The sequence below is a fragment of the Panicum hallii genome, chromosome 8, assembly GCF_002211085.1.
Source record: "Panicum hallii strain FIL2 chromosome 8, PHallii_v3.1, whole genome shotgun sequence".
NCBI classification, from domain to species: domain Eukaryota; kingdom Viridiplantae; phylum Streptophyta; class Magnoliopsida; order Poales; family Poaceae; genus Panicum; species Panicum hallii.
Window position 1 is genome coordinate 41,704,728 of NC_038049.1, and position 23,988 is coordinate 41,728,715.

Below are 23,988 nucleotides of genomic sequence, written 5' to 3' on the forward strand. Positions count from 1 at the left end.
GGGAGAAACCACGGGCGCCAGCCAGCAGAATTTCACTATATCGAGTGCGGTTACAAACGCCGGGGTTTTACAATGATCTTTCTGTATCCCGATCGCTACGTCCGAAGTCGGCCTTTATACGTGTATAGATGAATTTGGATCACAACTTAACAGTATTTTCCTCTCTTTTTTGGTACGGTGATATGCATGATTCCATTATATTGGTGGTATTTTCATATTTCTTTCCCAGACAATATGTCTCAACTGATGACAAAAATAATTAAACAATATCAGGCAACAACTGAAACCATGCACGGGAGCTAGCAAGCATGTCCAACCTGATCCACGGAAGCGCCAGCTAGCCACGGCCTGTTACTTCAATACCTTGCCAGAGGAAGTTAACGAGCTGCAGCAGCTAGCCCTGCATAGATTAGTGACGAGAGTACTAATTTATTAGAAAACACATATCTATATATAATAGTATAGTTATGTGAAAAATAAATCAAATAATCTATATTTGTAGCACAATAAACTAACCTGTCTTCTTATCCATCCAGCATATCCTTATAAACAATATCCTTGGAATTCTAGAAGGAATAGGAGTATATGTTCTTGAACAACCCATAGAAAATAGAGAAAATTTCTTATTTGATATCAGAAGCTGACTCAACTTCTTCCTTGATCCTGAAAATTTTTTGCTAGCTTATATGACTCCGAGTTTCATTTTTATTCCTCCTATGACACCGCCGTCAATTTCATCTCACATTTTCGGTTAGATGCTCCTGCCCCATGTCAGAATCAACAAAAAGGAGAAAATTTCCCTTAGCACACTTCTGCATTGACCTAATCGAAATTACCCGTCCCCGTTCGACTGTTCCCCTCCTGTCTCCCCCGTTCCCAATCCCTCTCTCACTGGTCCCTCCTATCGGGCACAAGCCGGCGGCACGGAGGCTGTGGGGAGCCCTGGCCGGCAGCGCGGAGGCCACTCGAGCCGATGGTGCAGAGGCTACGAGCTCCCAGGGTGGTGGCACGGAGGTCGTGGGTGCCCTGACCGGTGGCATGGAGGTCGCGGGCATCGAGGCCGCTCAAGACAGCGGCGCGGAGGCTGCGGGCACCCAAGCCATCGACGCGGAGGCTGCAGGTGCTCGGGACTACGGCGTGGAGGCCGCGGCCGCCCCAGCTGGCGGACGGGGGGCGCCCGGGCTGGAAGCCGACGGTGCGGAGGACAGAGGGCTCCCCAACCGAAGGCACGTAGGCCACGGCCGCCCCAGCTGGCGGATGGGGGGCGCCCGGACCGGAAGCCGGCGGTGCGGAGGACGGAGGGCTCCCCAGCCGACAGCATGTAGGCCGCGGACCCCATGGCCGAGGGCAAATATATCTATAATAGAATTCAGCAAACAATTTTAAAATTTACCTATACAAGAATAAAATAAAAAACAATAAATTCGATAACTAAGTGACCAATTTCAAACATGATAAGTAAATGTTATGCATAAAAGAAAGTTGCACACCTACAATAGTTCAAACATAATATGCTAGCATGATTGATGATTAATTCATAAAGAATACAAATAAAGAGCACTGACAATTCACGAATCAAGTTGGCATAATGCCCTAATCGATGATTAGATTAGTTTGGGTGTCCCAATGGCAAACTATGATCATATCATTGGGATCTCTCTGGAGCAGTCCTGGCTGGATATATTACAATGGAACTGACTGAGAGTTACGTCTATGGCCGGAGTTTAAAAAAATTTCACGCACCATTCATGCAAGTGGACTGAAAAACTGCTTAGACACTTACATCTTTGGCCGGAGGGTGGATCGCCAGAGCCGTGGAGGCCACAGATGGCCCAGGCCACAGGCGGTGGCACCACGGCAAGGAAGTCAACGACTGACGAGGTGAGGCCACGAACGCAATCCTCGATCTAGCGAAGTCGAAGCGTCAGCCGTTTGAGGTAAAACAACACGTTGTCGGTGGTGGGTTGGTAGGGAGAATCAGAAGGTGAGGTTTTCTTTATGTGTTGGGCTGGGCTGGGCTGGGCTGGACCATAAGGTATGCCATGGCCACCCAGCATACCCCGTGGCTCCACCCCTGGCGGCAAGCGGCAGTAGGCCCGGCGTGCCGGACCTTGTTCGTCGGCGCTTGGCATGTGACGCCTGTCGTCTCCTGTGCGGGATGCGTGATAGCGACGGCGCTCATGGATAGCAATGCTTGTTTCTGCTTGCAGTCTATGGCCTCCTGTTTGGACATGTAAGAGGTAGGTTGTGGAAATGCCGCTGAAAGCCACGACAGCAACGCCCTTCGTCATCGTTCCCCTCCTTGCAAGCGTTGTCACAGCGTTTTCCTGACATCCTCCAGGGGTGAAGCGTCCCCCCCCATCAGGGAAGACTTAAAAGTGATGCTTTATCAGTCCCAGGAGGCTGATAACACTTTTATTACATCAGATGGTACATCACCGTACAGCTCTACGCGGTAATGGGCAGTGAAGCGCCACTATCGCGAGGATTACAACTAAAACCCACACTACTACACTAGCTACAAAAAGAGGGTCATCAGAGTCTTGCGCCATGCGGAGTTCCAGCGGTGGTCTTAACCACAGGCAAGACTGGGTGCAGGACGAAACCCTACTCGATGTCTTCGGGGATGTAGTCTGGATCTTCCACTGTAAAAGTAAGAATGGGGTGAGTACAAACATACTCAGCAAGTCCAATCACACCCACGGAGGGGGTATAACAGAAATCAATGCACAGGACAATCCAAGGATGAGGTTATGGTTCATTTGCGGAAAACTTGGTTGTATGCAAAGGTCTGTTTAAAAACATTTCCAAAACAAGTTTTCTAGTACGAAGGAGCACACGATGTTGATCCACACAGGAGCCAAGTTTTAAACTGCTACCGGACTCCCCGTCCGTCGTAGCACGCGGCACAGCTGCTGGACACTTTCCAAACAACTCACACCAGCCCAACCATTCCCGGAGAGAAACACTAGTTATGTGACCACACCATAACTTGCCCAATACTGTGGGCACGGCTATTCGAATAGATTTTAACTCTGCAGAGGTGTGCAACTTTACCCACAGGTGGGGTACCACAGCACGATCACCTTAGTGTCGGTGCAAATCCCAACAAAGCCATTACCCACCTTAGCTAGACCTGAGTAGCCACCACGGGATCCATCAAGGGGTCATTCGACCTATCTCCGAGGTTTAACCGGGGCATAAGTCACACAGAGCTTATCCCTTCCCCTTGATCACCCGTTGCTCTCAGCTCTCCTGATGGCTATCAGACTAACTAGTGGGATTTATGCTAAGCCGTTGCCCATACAACGGTCAAGTGGTTTGCACGACAGGAAGCTAGGTGAGAAGACACATCAACTCGGTCCTTAGGGGTGACAAGATGGATATCTCCCTTCCTACCTCAACCACACAGGTACGAGCACACCAGCGGCAAATCACATAGAAATGCCATCCATCCCGTCTAATTCGCCTTTCAAAACCACAAGTTATCCATTCCCACACACACACATTTTCTTTATAAAACCAGGTGGTCAAGGTATGGCTATCACAAACAAGGGTGGCTATCCTACCATGTTTTCATCAAGCAAAACCATGCAATTTTATAAAACAGGCCACTGGGTTGTGTTTATAAAAACTAGGACAGAAACATGCATCAAAGGGCGGGATTGAACTTGCCATCATCAAATCCTTGCGGGAGGTCCCGATCGAAGCACTGTCCCTCAGGTTCGGGGTCGCAGAACTGGTCCTCGGTCGCTTGGTCACAGTCGGGAACTCCCTCGTTCACTCCGTGTTCTACGACGCAGACAAACAAACACACCATTAAGCGAAAGAACTAAAAGCTTTTATCGCTGAGCTTTAATCGGAAATAATTTAGTTATGGCGATAGGGATAATATCTTTGGGTGGTTTCTTAATGGCATGGTTAGAACTATACTAGAAAGGGCGTGGTAAAATTTCGGGTCGATCGGAGCTCGTTTGGCGCATAAAATGACGAGTTAAAGAGGGCTCAGGGTTTAAACAGGGGTCCAGGGGCTCATTTGTAATTTCTGAAAAGGACTCGATTTGGAATTTCGGGGAAGGTTTGGGTTGTCCTGGAAAAGATAAGGGTTTGTTTATAAATGTGTTTCCATGGGTGAGGGTTTATTTGCAATTAGAATTGTTGAAGGGGTTTCTTTGGGAAAAGACTAAAGAGAGGTGGGGGTTCTTTTGGAGAAACACAGGAAAAGGGGGGGGGGCTTTGGGCAAAATGCCCCTTCTTCCTCCTCTCCTCCCCTGTGACCGAAATAGAGGAGGGGGACAGGGGCGGCGGCGGCGGCCGTGCCGGCCGGCCAGGGGCCCGGCGGCGGTCGTGGCGGAAGGGAAAAGGGGGAGGGAGGCGAGGGGGTCGTATCCCCCTACTCACCTCGGCTTGGGACGCAGCAAGGAGGCGGGACCGCGGTGGGGGGCGGCGGCCGGTGGTGGCGTGTGTGGCGGCGGTGGTAGGGGCAGGGAGGTGAGGGGCTAATTGGTGCTGCGGTTCGTGGGGGCGCCGGGGGTGCTCCTCGGCCCCTTTTATAGGAGCTCGAGGCGGTGGAGAGGCGGGGCCGTGCGGTGGCTGGTCATCGAGCTGGCGGGCGCCATTAATGGCGTTTGGCCGCTCGCGGTCGTCGCGATGTGGCGTGGCGGCGAGGGCGCCGGGCGCTGCACGTGGGGGAGGGCCGGGCGCTGTGCGGCACAGGGCGGGGAAGCGGCGGCGCGCGCGGCGGGGCGGGACGCGGCAGCGGCGGGCTGCGCGGCATCGCGGGTCCGGGCGCGCGCGTGCGCGCACGGCGCGGCGTGGCGCGGGTCAGGGCGAGGGCGCGAGCGGCGGCCGGCACGGCGCGGCGCGCGGCCACGCGGCGCGCGTGCGCGTGCGGCACGGCCGGGGCAGGGCCGGCGCACGGCAGTGCTCGGGTGCGCGGCAAGGGGAAAGGAAAGAGAGAGAGAAGGGAGGAAGGGGAGAAGAAAGAAAAGAAAGGAAAAAGGGGAGAAAAGAAAAGGGAGGAAAAGGAAAAGAAGGGGAAAAGAAAATAGGAGAAAAATGGAAAAGGGGAGGAGAAAAGGGAAAAGAAGAAATGGTAGGAGGAAAAGAGAAAGGGAGAAGGAAAAGCGACGCGCATCGCGGCGGCGCCCGCGGCTGGTCGGCCACGCGTGCGAGACATTCGCGCGCTGTGCGAGGAGAAAAAGAATTGCGTCGGCGCTGATCGCGGAAAGGCGGTCGCGCGTGGTCGTCGGTCCGCCGAGCGGTGTGGGATGAGACAGCGGTCGAGTTTGTGTCGGTTGTCAGGATGGCGGGCAAAACGGAGATGGTTAGGGTTTGGCCGGGCTTTGATGACGATTAGGTTTTTGATCGAAACTCCCTAGCGCGTAGTTTAATTTGATAAATTTTCAGGGCGTCACAAACCTACCCCACTTAAATGAATCTCGTCCTCGAGATTTGGCTGGCTTTTAAACAGATGGGGAAATTCCCTCTTTAGGGCCTCTTCACGTTCCCATGTCGCTTCTTCTTTTCCGTGTCTGCTCCACTGAACCCTGCATATTCGTACTTCAGTGTTTCTTGTCCTCCTAGTGACAGTGTCCAGAATTTTTACCAGTACTTCCTGGTATCGCAGATCCGGCTGCAGGTCTTATTGTTTCCACTGGTACGTGTTCTCCCTCGGGTACTCTCAAACACCTCCTTAATTGCGAGACATGAAACACTGGGTGTATATCCGACATTTCTTCTGGTAACTCCAGTCGGTATGCTACTGCTCCGACTCTCTTTAGAACTCGATACGGTCCAATGTATTGAGGGGCCAGTTTTCCTTGTACCTGAAACCTTCGCGTTCCTCGAATGGGTGAGACTTTGAGATAAACCAAAATCTCCCGGGTTGAAACTTATTTCTCGCCTTTTTTTGTCTGCGTAGTTCTTTTGTCGGGATTGTGCCGCTTTTAATTTCTCGCGGATCTCCGCTACTTTTTCTTCTGCTTCTTTTATAAGTGCGGGTCCTACTAGGGCACGTTCCCCAACTTCTGACCACATTAGGGGAGTTTTGCACTTCCTTCCATAGAGAGCTTCGAATGGCGACATGCCCAAGCTGGCTTGGTAACTATTGTTGTACGAGAATTCTGCATAAGGCAGACTCTGCTCCCAATCCTTTCCATAAGTCAGGACGCATGCTCTCAGCATATCTTCCACAATCTGATTTACCCTTTCGGTTTGACCATCCGTCTGTGGGTGATATGCGGAGCTGAAATCTAACTTGGTGCCCATGGCTTGATGCAAGCTTTTCCAAAACCTAGAGGTGAATTGGGTTCCTCTATCTGAGACAATTCTGCTAGGCACTCCATGTAACTTTACTATATTTTTCACATAAAGCTTTGCCAGCTTTTCTCCACCGTAATTAGTTCGTACGGTATGAAATGAGCCGATTTAGTGAGTCGGTCCACTATTACCCATATGGAATCGTGTCCCTTCTGTGTTCTAGGTAGACCCACTACAAAGTCCATTCCTATCTCATCCCATTTCCAAACCGGAATGGGCAAGGGTTGCAATAATCCTGCTGGCTTTTGATGTTCGGCCTTGATCCTTTGACAAGTATCACAATGAGCCACAAATCATGCAATATCCGCCTTCATTCCATTCCACCAATATTTTTGCCTTATGTCCATATACATTTTGGTGGATCCTGGGTGGATGGAGTAGGCCGAGTTATGGGCTTCATCCATGATCATCCACCGAAGGTCTCCATTCTGGGGTACACAAATCCTATTCTAGTACCATAGCGTTCCCTTATCGTCCACTCTGAAACCTGGTGCTTTGTTTTCTCCAGTTTGTTTGCAGATCTTTATTAACTCTTGATCCGAGCTTTGGGCCTCTCTAATTCTATCCTCTAGTGTTGATTGGACGTTCAGCACATGGCTGGAACTTCTAGGCATAATGTGCACATTTAATCGTACCATTTCCTCACGCAGATTGTCATCTTTGGGTCCATAGGATTTCCGGCTTAAGGCGTCGGCTACCACATTTGCCTTTCCGGGGTGGTAATGGATCTCTAAATTGTAGTCCTTAACCAACTCCAACCATCTTCTTTGCCTTAAGTTCAAATCCGGCTGGGTGAAGATATATTTCAGACTCTCATGGTCGGTGTAAATCTCGCACTTATTTCCAATCAAGTAATGTCTCCAAATCTTAAGGGCATGCACTACGGCTGCAAATTCCAAATCATGGGTCGGATAGTTCTGCTCATGAGTCCTGAGTTGGCGGGAGGCATATGCAACGACTTTCTCGTCTTGCATTAGCACACACCCTAATCCTTGTCGGGATGCGTCACAATAAATGACAAAATCCCGATGAATGTCCGGTAGGGTCAGCACTGGGGCGGTTGTCAACCTTTGCTTCAATTCTTGAAAACTTCTTTCACAAGATTCCGTCCAGGCGAACTTCTTCTCCTTCTTAAGAAGTTCCGTCATGGGTCGGGCTATCTTAGAGAATCCCTCAATAAATCTCCGATAGTATCTAGCTAATCCAAGAAAACTCCTGATTTCACTAACATTAGTCGGTCGCTGCCAGTTGGAAACTGCTTCGACCTTCTCTGGGTCCACTGCTACGCCTTCTGCGGTCAGGATGTGGCCAAGGAAAGCCACTCTCTCCAGCCAGAATTCACATTTGTTAAACTTGGCATATAGCCTATGCATCCTCAGCTTTTCCAATACTACCCGCAGATGTTGCTCGTGTTCCTGAATACTCTTGGAGTAGATAAGTATGTCGTCAATAAAGACTACGACAAACTTATCTAGCTCGTCCATGAATACTTTATTCATGAGGTTCATAAAATAGGCAGGGGCATTGGTTAGTCCGCAGGACATTACAGTGAACTCAAACTGCCCGTAACGGGTGACAAAAGCTGTCTTAGAGATGTTACTTTCTCTGATCTTGAGCTGAAAATATCCTGACCTTAAATCGATCTTGGAAAAGTACTTGGCTCCTTTTAGCTGATCGAAAAGGTCATCAATACCGGGGAGGGGGTACTTATTCTTAATGGTAACCTCGTTCAGTGCTCGGTAATCTACACACAACCTCATGGTCCCATCTTTCTTCTTGACAAATAGAACTGGGGCTCCCCAAGGCGACGAGCTTGGTCTGATGAAGCCAATCCGTTGTAATTCTTCTAGTTGCTTCTTTAATTCCGTCAACTCAGAGGCCGCCATCCTATAGGGTCTCTTGACTATAGGGGAGGTTCCAGGGATGAGGTCAATGACAAACTCTATATCCCTGTCTGGTGGCATACCGGGAAGTTCTTCGGGGAAGACATCTGGATATTCGTTTACTACCGGGACTTCTTCTAAGGACTTGGCTTCCATGCTAAACACTATTGGGCTGAGCCCACTTTCCTGGGTATGGCAGGTTACTCGTACTCCTTCGGGGTTTGTTAAGTGTACCACTTTGTCCGCACATCCTATGAGGCCATTGTGTCGGCTTAACCAGTCCATTCCAAGGATCACATCTATCCCCTTAGACTTAAGTACTACCAAATCTGCTAGAAATTCTACCCCACTTAAATTGACCCTTACCCATAGACAACCTAGTTGACATTTGATGTCGCCTCCAGGCGTCCGGGTTAACAGGGCGTTTTCAGTAGTACTGTAGGTATTCGGTGTTGTTCCACAAAACTTAAGGATATGAACGAGTGCGATGCTCCAGAATCAAATAATACTGTTGCCAGAGCTGAGTTGACTAGGTACTCACCGAGTACTATGCCCTGAGCTCCTTGAGCTTCCTGCGCGTCGATGTGATTGACGCGGGCTCGTCCAAATGATTGCTGGGGCTGCTTCGTGTGCTGACTATTGTCGTTGCTGCGGATGGGTACTTGGTTGGCACCGGTCAGGGCTGGTCTAGGTCCATTCACCGTGTTAGAGAAGGCTGATGTAGCCGGCTTATTCTTGGCATAAGGGCAATTGGCAATGAAATGTCCTGTCTCACGGCAGTTGAAACAAGCCCTAACATTGGTGTTGTCGGAGGCGATCAGGCTTGCATTGCTCTGCGGGGCCTTCATGGTACTCTGGCTCCTAGGCTGTGTGTCAGGGGCCCGTGGTCCTGTCACTTGAGACTGAGTCCTATACTGCATTGGGGCCTGAGATCTTGGTGCAGTATAGCTGAAGTTTCTCGGCTTTTGGAAACGGTCCTGTTGGCGGGCCTTACTTTCCAGGAATTTGCGTTTATTGTCCTTCCTCTCTTCGGCTTTGGCCCTTTCCGTAAGGATGGCCTTGTTCATCAGGGTATTGAAGTCAGGGTAGATCTGAGAGGTAAGCAGGGTCCGGAGTTCTGGATTTAGCCCCTTCTTGAACATGTCTTGTTTCTTGTCATCGTCGTTCACTTCCTCCGGTGCATATCGGGCCAACTCAATGAACCAGTGGGTGTACTCTTCCACCGTCATGCTTCCCTGCTGCAGTGCGCGGAATTCATCCGCCTTGCGCTTCATGGTGGCCGAAGGGATGTGATAACAGCGGAACTCCTTCACGAATTCCTCCCAAGTGATAGTAGAGGCATCCTCGGCTGCGGCACAATAATTTTCCCACCAGGATAATGCTGTTCCGGTGAGTTGGTGGGCTGCCAGAAGGACTTTGTCTCGGTCCTGGCATTCGAACGGTTCGAGTTTCCTCTGGATTACTCGTAACCAGTCGTCTGCATCCAAAGGGTTGCAGGATCCGGCAAAGGTGGGCGGCTTGGTTCTCAGGAAAGCTGTCAGCTTGTCATTCATGCTCTGCCCTCGTGGTTGCCGGTTAACCAGGGCGTTGGCCAGTGTTCCAGTATGAGGGTCTGGTTGTGGATTATTTGTGCCAGGTCTCCGAGGGGTGGGGGTGGTGGTAGTTGCTCTCCTCCTTGATTTTCTCCTCGGTTCTAGCTTACTTCCTGTTCTCCCTAAAGATTTTGTCCAACAGGCTACGGTTCGGCACCAGTGGCTGCAGGGTTCCGGCTACGGGAGGCCCTTGCGACGCTTCGGGGAGCCATCTGTTGATTGGGTAGAGTGGGGTTATGATTATGTGATGTTTAAGTTGTTTAATTCGTATATAAGGCAGAATCTACCTCCTGCCAGTAGTCATATAAACAAGCAGCACACAACAAACCAGCACACAACATCATAAACAACAAGCACAAACAACTTCATTACTGCAAGGGGGGGTACAGCTTGGGGGTAGGACTAGGTCTCGTACTACTCGTCTGGGGTCAGGTACGACTTAAACAAAAGCGGCTGGGGGGTACATCACTGGGGTGGCGTCGGTTATTTTACTCGCGGGGCGTGCCTTCTTCTGGGGCGGGGAGTGTGAGTAATCCTTGCTCGCCGTTCTCTGAATTTCCATTTGTCAAGGGTTGCACTGCAGCATCCCTTTCGACGGCGGTACCAGAACTTTCAGGGTTCTCAGGTGGGTCTTGTGTGTTTCCAAAGAGTGGTCCCCATCCTATGACGGGCGTCCCGAGTAAAACATGGTCTTCACCGATTGCCGGGACTGGTGTTCCACTTTGGGTCCACTCTAGCATACGCCGGTCTCGGGCCTGCCTGAGGCTCTCTTGGGCGACTGCTTCGCTGCTGACCGCGGCTGCGGCCCTTGCCTCGGCTTGGGCAGCTCGGATCTGCTGCAGTCTCACTGCGAGCTCTGCTTGTTCGGCTCGATGGATCTGCTCTCTCAGAAGGCTGGCTTGCTCATCGAAGAGTTGATCCAGGGCGGCTAGATAAGTAGCCACTTGGTACAGAGGGCCTTCTTCCTGGCGACGACGTTCCAGGCTTCTCATGCGTGCTTCCCAAACTGGGGTTCTGATGGCCGGCGGGAAGAACCTTACTGGGGTGGCGGCGAGGTGTCCTTCAAAAATCCGGCATAAATAACGGAGTGCTTTTCTGACGCTCAAGGGGTAGGTGTCCTGGTGCCTAAACCCTGTGGCAGTCACTCGCCATGGCTGGATGTCGGGGTAGCGGTTGCTCCTGGCGATGACCAGGATCACCCTGCAGCGGAGGGTAGCATGGTGTTCGTACTCTCTGCTGTAGTACCTTGGGCGTTCCGTAACGCCAAGGCTTTCCAGGGCGTTGATCAAAAGGCTGGGAAAGCCAGGTGCGGCTTGGCAATCGCCCTGGGTCCATCCTTCCTCAGCCATCTGGAACAAGGACAGGGTAAACAATCTAGCACAGGTACAAAAGGGAGTAGATAATATTTATTATTGCAACATGGGGGTACAGTTTCCATGGATACGTGGTTATTAGGGTAGGGTTCTAGCTTGGAGTGCTACTCCTATTATGGGGATTCTTCCTCGATTCTGATAGGGCACTTCTTTATTGGGAGGCACTGATCCATCACCTCATCTTCGGTCTGAGTACCTTTATCCCAATGGGTTTCCTCGGGTTCCTCTTCTTCCTCTATCCATCCACCTATTCCTCTGCGGTTTTCGTATTCCTGCATCTGGGCTTGGAGGGCGGCTAAGGAATACTCGGCGCGTGCGGCTCTTATCTGTTGTTCTTCCAGTTCCTAGGTTGCCTTTTCTGCCCCATGGATTAGATGCTTCAGTTGTGCCGCCTGTTCGCGGTAGAGCGCATCCAGGCCGGTAAGGTAGATGGATAGGTGGGAGACCGTATCTTCTAGGTCCTCTTCTTCTCTTCCGAGTCCTCTCATCCGGGCAATCTAAGTGCGTCCTCTTCCTTCAGTAGGTGGGAAAAATCCCATAGGGGTCCGCTGAAGGTCGTGCTTGTAGATCACACGCAGTCATCGCAGGGCTTTATGGGCGGCCTTTCGGTAGGTGTCAGGGAAGTGAAAGCCAGAGGTGGAGATGAACCAGGGATCCACATCAGGGTAGCGAGTGTTTTTTCCCACAAAGACCATCATGTCGCACCGAAGGATGCCCTTGGAGATGTATTCTCGATAGGCATACTCCGGTGGTTCCTTAACTCCGATGCGTTCCAGGCTGAGTATTAATAACTTAGGAAGGCCGGGTTCTGCGTGGCAGATTCCGTCAACCCATCCATTGTCAGCCATCTGGAACAGGGCAAAGACCAGTGGTGAGTGTTTGTGCAGGAAACGAGCTAAGTCAAAACAAGTCCTGGGGCCTAAAAAAGGGTCTCGTTCCTAGGGTCACGTCCTACGGCCAGCCTACGGCTCTGATACCACCTGAAGCGTCCCCCCCATCAGGGAAGACTTAAAAGTGATGCTTTATCAGTCCCAGGAGGCTGATAACACTTTTATTACATCAGATGGTACATCACCGTACAGCTCTACGCGGTAATGGGCAGTGAAGCGCCACTATCGCGAGGATTACAACTAAAACCCACACTACTACACTAGCTACGAAAAGAGGGTCATCAGAGTCTTGCGCCATGCGGAGTTCCAGCGGTGGCCTACTCGATGTCTTCGGGGATGTAGTCTGGATCTTCCACTGTAAAAGTAAGAATGGGGTGAGTACAAACATACTCAGCAAGTCCAATCACACCCACGGAGGGGGTATAACAGAAATCAATGCACAGGAGAATCCAAGGATGAGGTTATGGTTCATTTGCGGAAAACTTGGTTGTATGCAAAGGTCTGTTTAAAAACATTTCCAAAACAAGTTTTCTAGTACGAAGGAGCACACGATGTTGATCCACACAGGAGCCAAGTTTTAAACTGCTACCGGACTCCCCGTCCGCCGTAGCACGTGGCACAGCTGCCGGACACTTTCCAAACAACTCACACCAGCCCAACCATTCCCGGAGAGAAACACTAGTTATGTGACCAGCACAGGAAGCTAGGTGAGAAGACACATCAACTCGGTCCTTAGGGGTGACAAGATGGATATCTCCCTTCCTACCTCAACCACACAAGTACGAGCACACCAGCGGCAAGTCACATAGAAATGCCATCCATCCCGTCTAATTCGCCTTTCAAAACCACAAGTTATCCCTTCCCACACACATACATTTTCTTTATAAAACCAGGTGGTCAAGGTATGGCTATCACAAACAAGGGTGGCTATCCTACCATGTTTTCATCAAGCAAAACCATGCAATTTTATAAAACAGGCCACTGGGTTGTGTTTATAAAAACTAGGATAGAAACATGCATCAAAGGGCGGGATTGAACTTGCCATCATCAAATCCTTGCGGGAGGTCCCGATCGAAGCACTGTCCCTCGGGTTCGGGGTCGCAGAACTGGTCCTCGGTCGCTTGGTCACAGTCGGGAACTCCCTCGTTCACTCCGTGTTCTACGACGCAGACAAACAAACACAGCATTAAGCGAAAGAACTAAAAGCTTTTATCGCTAAGCTTTAATCGGAAATAATTTAGTTACGGCGATAGGGATAATATCTTTGGGTGGTTTCTTAATGGCATGGTTAGAACTATACTAGAAAGGGCGTGGTAAAATTTCGGGTCGATCGGAGCTCGTTTGGCGCATAAAATGACGAGTTAAAGAGGGCTCAGGGTTTAAACAGGGGTCCAGGGGCTCGTTTGTAATTTCTGAAAAGGACTCGATTTGGAATTTCGGGGAAGGTTTGGGTTGTCCTGGAAAAGATAAGGGTTTTTTTATAAATGTGTTTCCATGGGTGAGGGTTTATTTGCAATTAGAATTGTTGAAGGGGTTTCTTTGGGAAAAGACTAAAGAGAGGTGGGGGTTCTTTTGGGGAAACACAGGAAAAGGGGGGGCTTTGGGCAAAATGCCCCTTCTTCCTCCTCTCCTCCCCTGTGACCGAAACAGAGGAGGGGGACAGGGGCGGCGGCGGCGGCCGTGCCGGCCGGCCAGGGGCCCGGCGGCGGTCGTGGCGGAAGGGAAAAGGGGGAGGGAGGCGAGGGGGTCGTATCCCCCTACTCACCTCAGCTTGGGACGCAGCAAGGAGGCGGGACCGCGGTGGGGGGCGGCGGCCGGTGGTGGCGTGCGTGGCGGCGGTGGTAGGGGCAGGGAGGTGAGGGGCTAATTGGTGCTGCGGTTCGTGGGGGCGCCGGGGGTGCTCCTCGGCCCCTTTTATAGGCGCTCGAGGCGGTGGAGAGGTGGGGCCGTGCGGTGGCCGGTCACCGAGCTGGCGGGCGCCATTAATGGCGTTTGGCCGCTCGCGGCCGTCGCGATGTGGCGTGGCGGCGAGGGCGCCGGGCGTTGCACGTGGGGGAGGGCCGGGCGCTGTGCGGCACAGGGCGGGGAAGCGACAGCGCGCGCGGCGGGGCGGGACGCGGCAGCGGCGGGCGGCGCGGCGTCGCGGGTCCGGGCGCGCGCGGCGCGGCGTGGCGCGGGTCAGGGCGAGGGAGCGAGCGGCGGCCGGCATGGCGCGGCGCGCAGCCACGCGGCGCGCGTGCGCGTGCGGCATGGCCGGGGCAGGGCCGGCGCACGGCAGGGCTCGGGTGCGCGGCAAGGGGAAAGGAAAGAGAGAGAGAAGGGAGGAAGGGGAGAAGAAAGAAAAGAAAGGAAAAAGGGGAGAAAAGAAAAGGGAGGAAAAGGAAAAGAAGGGGAAAAGAAAATAGGAGAAAAATGGAAAAGGGGAGGAGAAAAGGGAAAAGAAGAAATGGTAGGAGGAAAAGAGAAAGGGAGAAGGAAAAGTGACGTGCGCCGGCGATATTCGCGGCGGCACCCGCGGCTGGTCGGCCACGCGTGCGCAACATTTGCGCGCTGCGCGAGGAGAAAAAGAATTGCGTCGGCGCTGATCGTGGAAAGGCGGTCGCGCGTGGTCGTCGGTCCGCCGAGCGGTGTGGGATGAGACAGCGGTCGAGTTCGTGTCGGTTGTCAGGATGGCGGGGAAAACGGAGAGGGTTAGGGTTTGGCCGGGCTTTGATGACGATTAGGTTTTTGATCAAAACTCCCTAGCGCGTAGTTAAATTTGATAAATTTTCAAGGCGTCACAAGAGGGTCGGCTGATGGGGGCTGCCAGCAGATGCAGCAGTGGGCACCGGCAGCCGTACACAGAGGAGCACCGGCAACACTGTGGTGGCACGGCGGATGGTGGTGTGCTGGGGTGCGCTAGTGATATCATGGTGGCGTCAGGCTGCCTATTTCTCGAAGGTCTGCACCGGTGGAGCTTGGTCGTGGTCTTAGGGGTCCCTTAGCCTTGTCAAATGCTCCCTGGAGCATGGGCATCTGTGGATGCTGGAGGAGGAGGCTTGGCACATTGGACATGGTCGTTCTGGGTAACTGTGAGCAGCAATAATGGTGGTCCTAATGGCAGCGCTGCTACGTTGTGGCAAAGGTCGGCAGTGCGTGGCACTGGCCGGTTAGTTGGGGTGGTGGTGAGGTGGGAAGTATGTTGAGGTATGTGGGGACCAAGTCAGGATGAGGGATGAGGGTGTCCACGGTGGTGGCGGATGGGGACTAGATGAGGGTGTTGGGCATGGCTTCTGTTTGGCGGTTGTACGCCAGTGGTGATCACAAAGTTGACTAGGGGGCAGCGTGGTAGGAGATGGCAAGATGAAGGTATTATTTTTGTTACAATTCAAGTAGGGATGAAAACGGAGGGGAACGGGTGGGAAAACCCCTCAACCATTTCCGTTTCCATATTTTATTACAGGAAACGGGAGTGGGAGCGGAAAAGCCAGGAACGGGAGCGGAAACGGGACATGCGGGTTACGAAAATGGGCGGGAACCAGAACATTAACCGGAATGCATTATTATTTAATCACCGTTCACCTCGTATGAATATAACACTACACACACTTCTACTCAAGCTATTTTTAAAAAATATAATTAAGGTTACATATTTCCTATGATGAAATCGTGAAGTGCACCTATTGACGTTGAGGAGCAAAAGAGGATATATGGTGTGCCTATTGAATCTTTTCTGAATTTTATAAATATGGGACTAATACAGGATCATACCGGATGAAAATGGGGTCCCGCAAATACAGGCGGGATACACCCCTTCCCGCTTCTATTTCCGTATTTTTCCTTAAATACGGAAACGGGCGGGACGGGATGGGTTTTTCCCCGTCCATTTTCATTCTTAAATTCAAGGGTGTAAACTGAATTTTTCACTTCTTTTTAATATAATCGGGTGTCTCTTGCTTAGTTTTTTTAAGAAAAAAGGCATAGGAATGATTTCAGGTCGAATTAATTGCGTTTGACAGCGGGGAGGTCACAAACTGTAGTCGTGAAAATACACGAAGATATGTACCTGTCCTACCAACGGCAAACACAAGATCCGTTTTTTCTTTTGCATTGGAGTATACTTCTATGAATTTTGTCCACAACTTTTCAAATGGCTTGCGTATCTCAAATTTCTCCCAAATCAAATGGAGACAAAAAAAAAATTCTAAAACAAAACTCTCAAAAGAAAAATACTAGCTATGGTCTGTTAGAATTTTTAAGTTAAGGTTCTAGAATTATTTAACATCTTCTATATTGTTCCCAGAAATTCTTGGATACGCAGTTGATTATAAAATGCCTATATATCCCAAACCTCAAAAGTTGCTAGCTGGGCTTAAATACTTACAGGACATACGTGAAATTCATCGACATCTATGTAAAACGTACTGTTGGGACTGTAATTCAGAAATTTATAAACATACTGGAGTAAGTTCATTACAGATTAAACACATTTTTCATGAACATCAGAACATGCAACATATATATTTTACTGGAATAAGTAAACTTGATACAACAATTTCACACTTGGGAATGATAAAGAATGAACAGGTTACAATGAACACATGATATTGCATCCAACAAAAAGCTTATGAAATGAGAGATGCATCGCCTCGGGAAGATGCGCCGAAGTGGACAATGCAGCTATGACGTGCTCACATCACCTTGAAAATGTGTCTAATTCTCTTATAAGTCGTTGTACTCGTTGACGACCACGCTGGGTTGCTTCGGATTCATGCTTGCTAATGCCTTGATCTGAGACACCTTCACCTTTGCAACTTCAGACGCTTGATTGCTGACCGTCAGGAGCACCTGTCCGAGACTTGCAAGGTTTTCCAGGCCGAAGATGCCCTCCGCCATTATGAACTTCAGCTCAAGACTCTCAAGCTTTGGCATTGCTTCTTCCAGAAAGCTCAGAGGTGGCAGCACAGGTGTCACAAAGCGCAGTAGTTTAAGCCTCTTAAATCCTCCAGGTTGCACAAAGATCATTCCTTCCGACTCCATAGCATTTTTACTCAATATTTGCAGAACATTTGAATACTTCTTTGCAGAATTATCCAGTGTAAAAATGACAGCGAATAGCTCAGGCAGCCCCCCAAGGACCGGCAAGGTACTTTCCTTGAGTGAGGTTAAGGACAGAATTAGCTTCTCAAGGTTGTGCAGATGGCTGATCCAGTCGGGCACTCGGGACAACTTACCGGAGAGCCCGAGGGTCTTCAAGTGTTCCGGGGGCGCTTGTGAAGTACTGAGCGAGCTGTCAAGAAATTCAGTGAAATCATCATTGATAGCAAGAAACTTGAGGGAGCAGCTGCTCAGGTGCTCAATGGCAGACAATAGTAGAATGTTATCCTTCTTGGTAAAGTCTATAAGTCCATAAATAGTGAGCTTCTTCAGGTTCGTGAGGTTCTCCAAGGCACGCAGTCCCTTAGCCGAGCCTGTACTAGCCGCCTTGTATCGGGGATATTTCTTAGCTTCTTCATTAGTGGATCCAACCCTAGCTGCATTAACAGAGCTTCCACGGATCTCAACCCCAGATAGTGTTTGTAGAGCCATCATCTTTGTGATCCCTTCAGTTAATGTCAACCCCATCCTCTTGCTCTTGCTGCCAGCAAGTAGATGCACCATATGCTGTAGCTTCTCAACTGAGGGAGGCAACTGCGAGATTTTTGTATCCCTTATGTCAAGTACCTGAAGATATTCCAGCCTACCTATCTCTTTTGGGACTCTCTTAATGTCTGTCTTTCGCAGGCTTAGGTACTTCAGCTGATGCATATCACATATTTTCTCAAGCTGATTCATCAGTGATAAATCCTTACAACTTTCAAGATCTAGCACCTGCAGTATCTGGAACTTGGACAGAGTAGAATGAATAGCTTTGAAACTCCCCAATGCTGTTAAAGACCGGACATGTGACAACTTCATCCTCTCTATTGTTTCCTTCTCCTGCCTATCACTCTTTTGGACAGATAGTCGACGCACCTTGTAGGTTGGAAATGGTGTATGCCAATGGCCACCAACCACTGTGATGAAATTCTCATCGCTTGACTTGACGACAATGTACTCAAGGACCATGTCGTGGACCTGGCAGCTCTTCACCTTGCCATTGCTGCTGCTGTTGACTGCCCGGGTTAGGTTCCTGCTAATGAGTTCATTGAAGCAATCCTCAGCAATCTCCTCAATCATCTTCCCATGCTTTTCAGCGATGAACCCTTCAGCAATCCATCTTCTGATCAAACGCTTCCTGCTGATCAAACAACCCTTGGGAAACATGCTCAGATACAACATGCAAGTCTTAAGTTCAGCAGGCAATTGGTAATAGCAGTGGTGCACTATGTGTGAGACTCCTTCTGTTGAGAGATTTTTCTTCAACTCTTCACCTAAATCATTGCTCACTTGGTCCAAGAAGTTCTCCAACTTCTTACTGATATCATTGCCCTCTTGGGGGCTATTCTTCTCCAACTCTTCAACTACTAAAGCCTTGTCCAAACGCTCACTGAAATCCTTGCCTTCTTGATCCTTACTCTTCTTCAACTTACCACCTACATCCTTGTCCTCTTGACTCAAATGGTGGTCTTCTACACGGATTTTGTTTGACTCTAATCTCAATTTACTAGCCACGAGCCCAGCTACTAAAATTATGGCCAAAGGCAAACCTCCACATTTCTTCAGAAGAGCTCTTGTACCATTAGTGGGATCAGTAGGAGCGCTTGAGATGATTTGGCGGAACAGCTTGTAGGAGTTATCATCATGGAGTGGCTTGAGCTCATAGACATCGCCTTGTTGACGGCGGCAGGCTTCGGCTACAGATTTGAACCTAGTAGTCACCATTATGCTACTACCCTTCTTGCTTTTTCGAAAAGAATCTCTAATGCTTTCCCATGCTGATACAGACCATATGTCATCTATCAAGATGAGATACCTGTTACAAAACATTATGTAAAACTTAGTCAGTATTCCAATAGGGATAATATACAGCAAGATCCTTTACAAACATTACATATTTATAATAATGCAATATGTACTCCAATGGATGATGTCCTTTGTTTTGCAGTGGCTTTTTAAATGCACTTGTTTATTTCTCATTTTTTTCATGTGGTTGTTAGTTGGAAGTATCTTTATTAACAGTAATAGCAAAACCGCATTAAATTAAATTTTGTAGGAGACTAGAACTTCATTAATGTGGTCGAAGTATTATTTAAGACCCATGGGCTGTTCATATAGATAGTGTACATTCTTGAGAAAATAGAAAAATATCCGGCCTCTGCGACTACACATAGCCAAATTCTTATAATGATTTCAGCTCAACAGCTGATCACAAATAAATAGGAAAAAGAGAACATAGATAAAAGAAAGTAAATCACTGTCTATTATTGCTTCTTCATCTATTCTGATGAAAATGTCCAAAGTCAACACCAATGCTTTGCTCCCAAAATAGATAGCCTTCCTTGTGTCCTCACGCTGCAACAATGCAATATCACAGCAAATATCTTCATCTAAGGTAGCACCTAAATTAACTTCAGTGATGTCTGCAAGTAGAAATGCAATGATAAGGACTCCGCCACCACCGTCTGATAGAACTGAGACCGAGTTTTCGCTCCAAGTTACCAAATGTTCTAAGGAATGTTAGCATCACAATGATGCCTCCAAGAAGTTTATGGCGACAAAAATATCACCACCATCAGCACCAACATGAAGTCGGTGCCTAGCACTCTCCGCACCTACCATACAACCACACCTCATCATTATCACATTGAAGGACAATGAATGCGGCTGGCTTCATTGGAATTCAAACAGTGCATTTGGCTACAACAAGCACCTCCTAGCATGCATGTGGCCTTCACAAAGGAACTTGTTTGCTGCATGATGCTAACCAACCCTGTAGTGAGCACCACACACCACCGCGCCGAACCAGAACCCACCATAGAGCCACACAAGTTGCATGGATTTGGTGGAGATGGCCATGCCCAGTGACAATCCCACGATAGTGCTGCCACCGGGACTGTCTGGATCTTGCTAAGGGACGCACAAATTCACCCCCTACCACACCAATCTCAATGAGACAAGCCATTGAACCTGTTAAAATCTTGTTAGCCCATCATTTGGCTATAGGCAGTAGTCAGCATATGTCCGCCGTCCTAGGAGGACAGCCCGTCGTCATGTAGGCCCTACCTTTGGTGTGGTACCGTGACCCTCAATAATGGTCACCACGCTTAGCCTGGCATCCAGGAGACAGATTGACTGTGGCTAGAGGATGGGGCCACCGGTAGCATCGAACCATGCAAATCTGGCCACCAAGGACAGTAAGGGAAAGCCACCATGGACATGAGTGAATAGATCTGATTGTGGGTATAGAAGATCCAGCCACCACCACAACGGATGCAAGGGCACCACTGCCGTAGGTAACTAAGGCGCACAGACTGCAATCTCGAACATCATGTGAAGCAAGAGGATGGGAAAGGGGAAGGGGAAAGGGACGCCCTTCCGTATGCTTCTGGCAGCAGGCTCCAGTGAGATGTGAGGAGTAGGCTGGGGATCGGTGGCACCGGGCAGCTCGAGTCCGCCCGAGGCGCCCAAGACTGGCTTGGATGGCAAGCCAACTAACCTCTAGTACAGATAAAGAAAGGTTACCAGAAGACTACAATCAACTAATAAACTAGTAATTAGTTCCACAACAAGATGTTGTGTCTAGAGAGGAAAAAATTAGTTTGCTCAAGCATATGGTAGCTCCTTTGTGCTACGATCATCTTGACTAGGTGCAAGGTCAATTATCCATGTAACCATGATGGTGATGCGTTGAGGCAGTCATTGAGGGAGAATGTTGATGCAGAGGACACAATTGTGACTACCATGATAGACGAGATGTGGCTATGACCAGCACTGCTCCAAGTGGAGATCCTCCGAGGTGATGTTCTCGTGGACATATGCTGAAGGTTGATGGATTGTGCAGGAGAGGGTTGCAGCAGGCAGCGGAAGATTAGAGTTCGCGGCCTAGGATCATGACCTAAAACTCATGGATGCCATATGGGAGAATATGATTGGTTGAATTGTTGATGTATTGCTTGAGCCCAATGAGCTGTTTATATAAGTGTACATGTCTTGGAAGGAAAGTAGTCTCTCCTAGAGATAAGCAAGGTTATCATGAGATTACAATCAATCCCAAACTTACCATATCAGTGGATGCCTAATAATATACCCCAACAAATTTTGACAAATATTCTTTAGCCAACTACTACCTCCCTCCCAAAAAGAGTACAATTTTGTGGTTAGCACATACGCATTAATTTGTCTTAATTTGATGGCATGCATGTTTTATTGGTCTGAGTTCACAAAATTATTTTTGTGATTCATTTTGCTCATGTGCATTAAGTTGTTTTTAGCCAAATCACTAGTGTTTTCGAAGGTTGGTTAAACTAAACAAAATAGATTAAGGTTCTATATGAAAAAAAATGCTAGCATTGCATTCTTTATGGAACAGAGGTAGTAGATAGTGAAAAGCATCTTAGCACAACAGTGCACCACAACCATGCTCTAACTGGAATGATACAATGCTCGGAGTCCAGTACAGTACCTCTTCTCTTCTAGCTGACGGGTGAGCTGGTTTTTGAGCGCTTCGAGTCCCATTTCCTCGATTCCTTCGATGTCATTCTTGGAAGCACCAGCCTGCTGGCTGTGAAACTGCTTAATAAGGCTTCTCAGAACCATCTGGAGATGGAACTTCTGCGATGCTAGAACGGATGCCCTGCAATCAAACTCGTCTCCAAATGCGCGGTACAAGGCCATGGCAAGGGTAGTCTTGCCGAGGCCACCAAACCCGACAATGGCGAGGAATTTAGGCTGATCATTGGTACTCTGTTCCTTCACCTCCAAGAACCATGGCTTGAGCTCCACCTTGGCGCCCTCGATGCCCACAGGCGCCACAGTGCCGATGAGCTGAGGATGAGGCACTGGGCGGTCAATGGGGCTATTTTCTCTCTCTGAAGCGCTATCTCGCGCCAGGTTCTCAACTCCATACCTTTTAGGGTAAAATATTTTGGACAATAAAATTAATTGGACCGCAAAATAAATCCAAATTTTCAAAATGACCACTTGAATTTTAGAAATTCTTTTTCGAAAGGCATAATTTTACTGGAAACTGCATCTGCTCCATCATGCATCACAATTATGTATACTAGTCCATCAACCCATGTTCAGATGTTCCCACATGAGCTAATAATTTTGGGACATATTAATAGAAAATAATAACATAGATAGTACTTATAGCTAATAGTCAAAATTGTTTATCTTGTGCCCTCATTGTTAAATGTTAACGCAATACACATATAGACACATACTTAATTATATACGATTACGATAGCTTTAATTAGTCATTAGTCTATGCACTTTTTATATACATCCTTAGTATTTTCAAGTCTCATCGCATCTCCATACCTGTTTGATATGTGTTTAGTTGAACAATTAGTTTGAGCTATGAGTTCAATATGGATATTGATATGCTCATCGCTTCCGCCATACATATATACATGATCTGCAAGGTGACACCCATCATGCAGATATAGATTAACTTAGTATTTTCTATATGAACAATAATAGAAATAAGTAATTTAGATTCACATATTGGTATACTTTGAGATACCTTTTTAACCATGACACCTTAACTTATTATTTTCTATATGATAACTATAAAAATAGGTAATTTAGAATCATGTTTTTTGTGCAGTTTTTTTGTAGTTTTTTATAATGATACGTGTAGGAAATTTTGATTTGGATTATGAGTTCTTTAGGCTATGTTCAATAATGAAAAGTATGGGCAATTAGATGTAAATTTAGAGGGATATTTAAGTTACTTTTATAATTGACGATGTGGGTAATTAAGATGAAACTAGGGGATTATTTTAGGTTATTCTTTAAATGACAGATCTGGGCAGTTTAGATATATATTTAGGGGATTCCATTAAAATACTTTTGTAACAGTAGATGTGAGTGATTTTTCTAAAAACATAATAGAAAGTGGCTATGATGATTAGAACTACCAGATTGATGGTCAGAGGTTTCTTATTTTTATGAGAATTTATCTTTTTTCTAGCGCGTCTTGTAAGGATTAACATGTAGGCTCCAATTAGTAATACTAAAATAACAATAAAAATAATATATCAAAAAATTAACACATTAAATAGTGTCCTATTACACGAAATTTTAGAAGCTGAATTTTTTTCCTTGGTACCTAGTGCGCCGCTCGCTGACGTGCTGCGCTCGAGCCTTGAGGTTGCCGATCTCGGTGGCGATGCAGTGTCGTGCGTACAGCGTAGTGAGGAGATACCAAGCCCGCCTGAGGGAGGCCAGCTTGCCGGTCCCCCGGGGCTCGCGGCTGAGGCGGTAGCCGGCGTTGTCCACGCAGTCCTCGATGTCGTAGGCGACCTCCCGCACCTGCTTCATCCAGTCCTGACGCTGCTCGTCGTGCTTGGCCTCCTGCTTGAGCCTGTTGAGGAAGGCCTGCATGCTGGCCAGCTCGTCGTTGATGTACTGGATGTCGTCGCTGACGCCTCCGATCAGGGTGTACTCCTGAGCCAGGAGGCTCCCGAGCTTGCTCACCAGCGATTTCACGGCATCGTTGGAGGCGCCAACGACGAGGTCCATCGTCGCCTCGACCCAGTGGTGTTGGTCGTGGAGATGAGATACAAGCCGGTGGGTTAGGTTTTTGATTGCTACATGGACGCAAAGCTAATGTGCTTCAGTTCTGCTGATCTCTTCCCCTGGTACTAGTAGTTTTGCCGGCCTGTTTGTGGAAGCTTGGATATCAAGATACGGATACAATTGAGGATGGCGTGGCTTTCTTGCAGAGAAAGAGAAGAATGAAATCCGATGCAGGAATGGAATAAAGACCTGCCTTGTGGTTGTACTCCAGTTTAGTTTCCTC

At 48.7% G+C, this 23,988-nt stretch overlaps 1 protein-coding gene and 1 long non-coding RNA gene across 2 annotated transcripts; both read right to left on the reverse strand.

Annotated features, from left to right (window-relative positions):
- Positions 1 to 151: 151 nt before the first annotated feature.
- On the reverse strand, positions 152 to 620 carry LOC112902437. The gene is made up of 3 exons (XR_003230579.1): positions 517 to 620; positions 318 to 400; positions 152 to 243 (listed from the first exon to the last, which is right to left on the reverse strand). It is a non-coding gene; the product is annotated as an uncharacterized LOC112902437 (long non-coding RNA).
- Positions 621 to 16,477: 15,857 nt separating this feature from the next.
- On the reverse strand, positions 16,478 to 23,819 carry LOC112902434 (disease resistance protein RPP13-like). Its single transcript, XM_025971514.1, has 3 exons — positions 23,296 to 23,819; positions 21,643 to 22,086; positions 16,478 to 18,993 (listed from the first exon to the last, which is right to left on the reverse strand). Exons 1-3 carry the CDS (start codon positions 23,706 to 23,708, stop codon positions 16,761 to 16,763), a joined length of 3,090 nt encoding a protein of 1,029 aa, XP_025827299.1. The 5' UTR covers positions 23,709 to 23,819; the 3' UTR covers positions 16,478 to 16,760.
- Between the last annotated feature and the right edge of the window lie 169 nt (positions 23,820 to 23,988).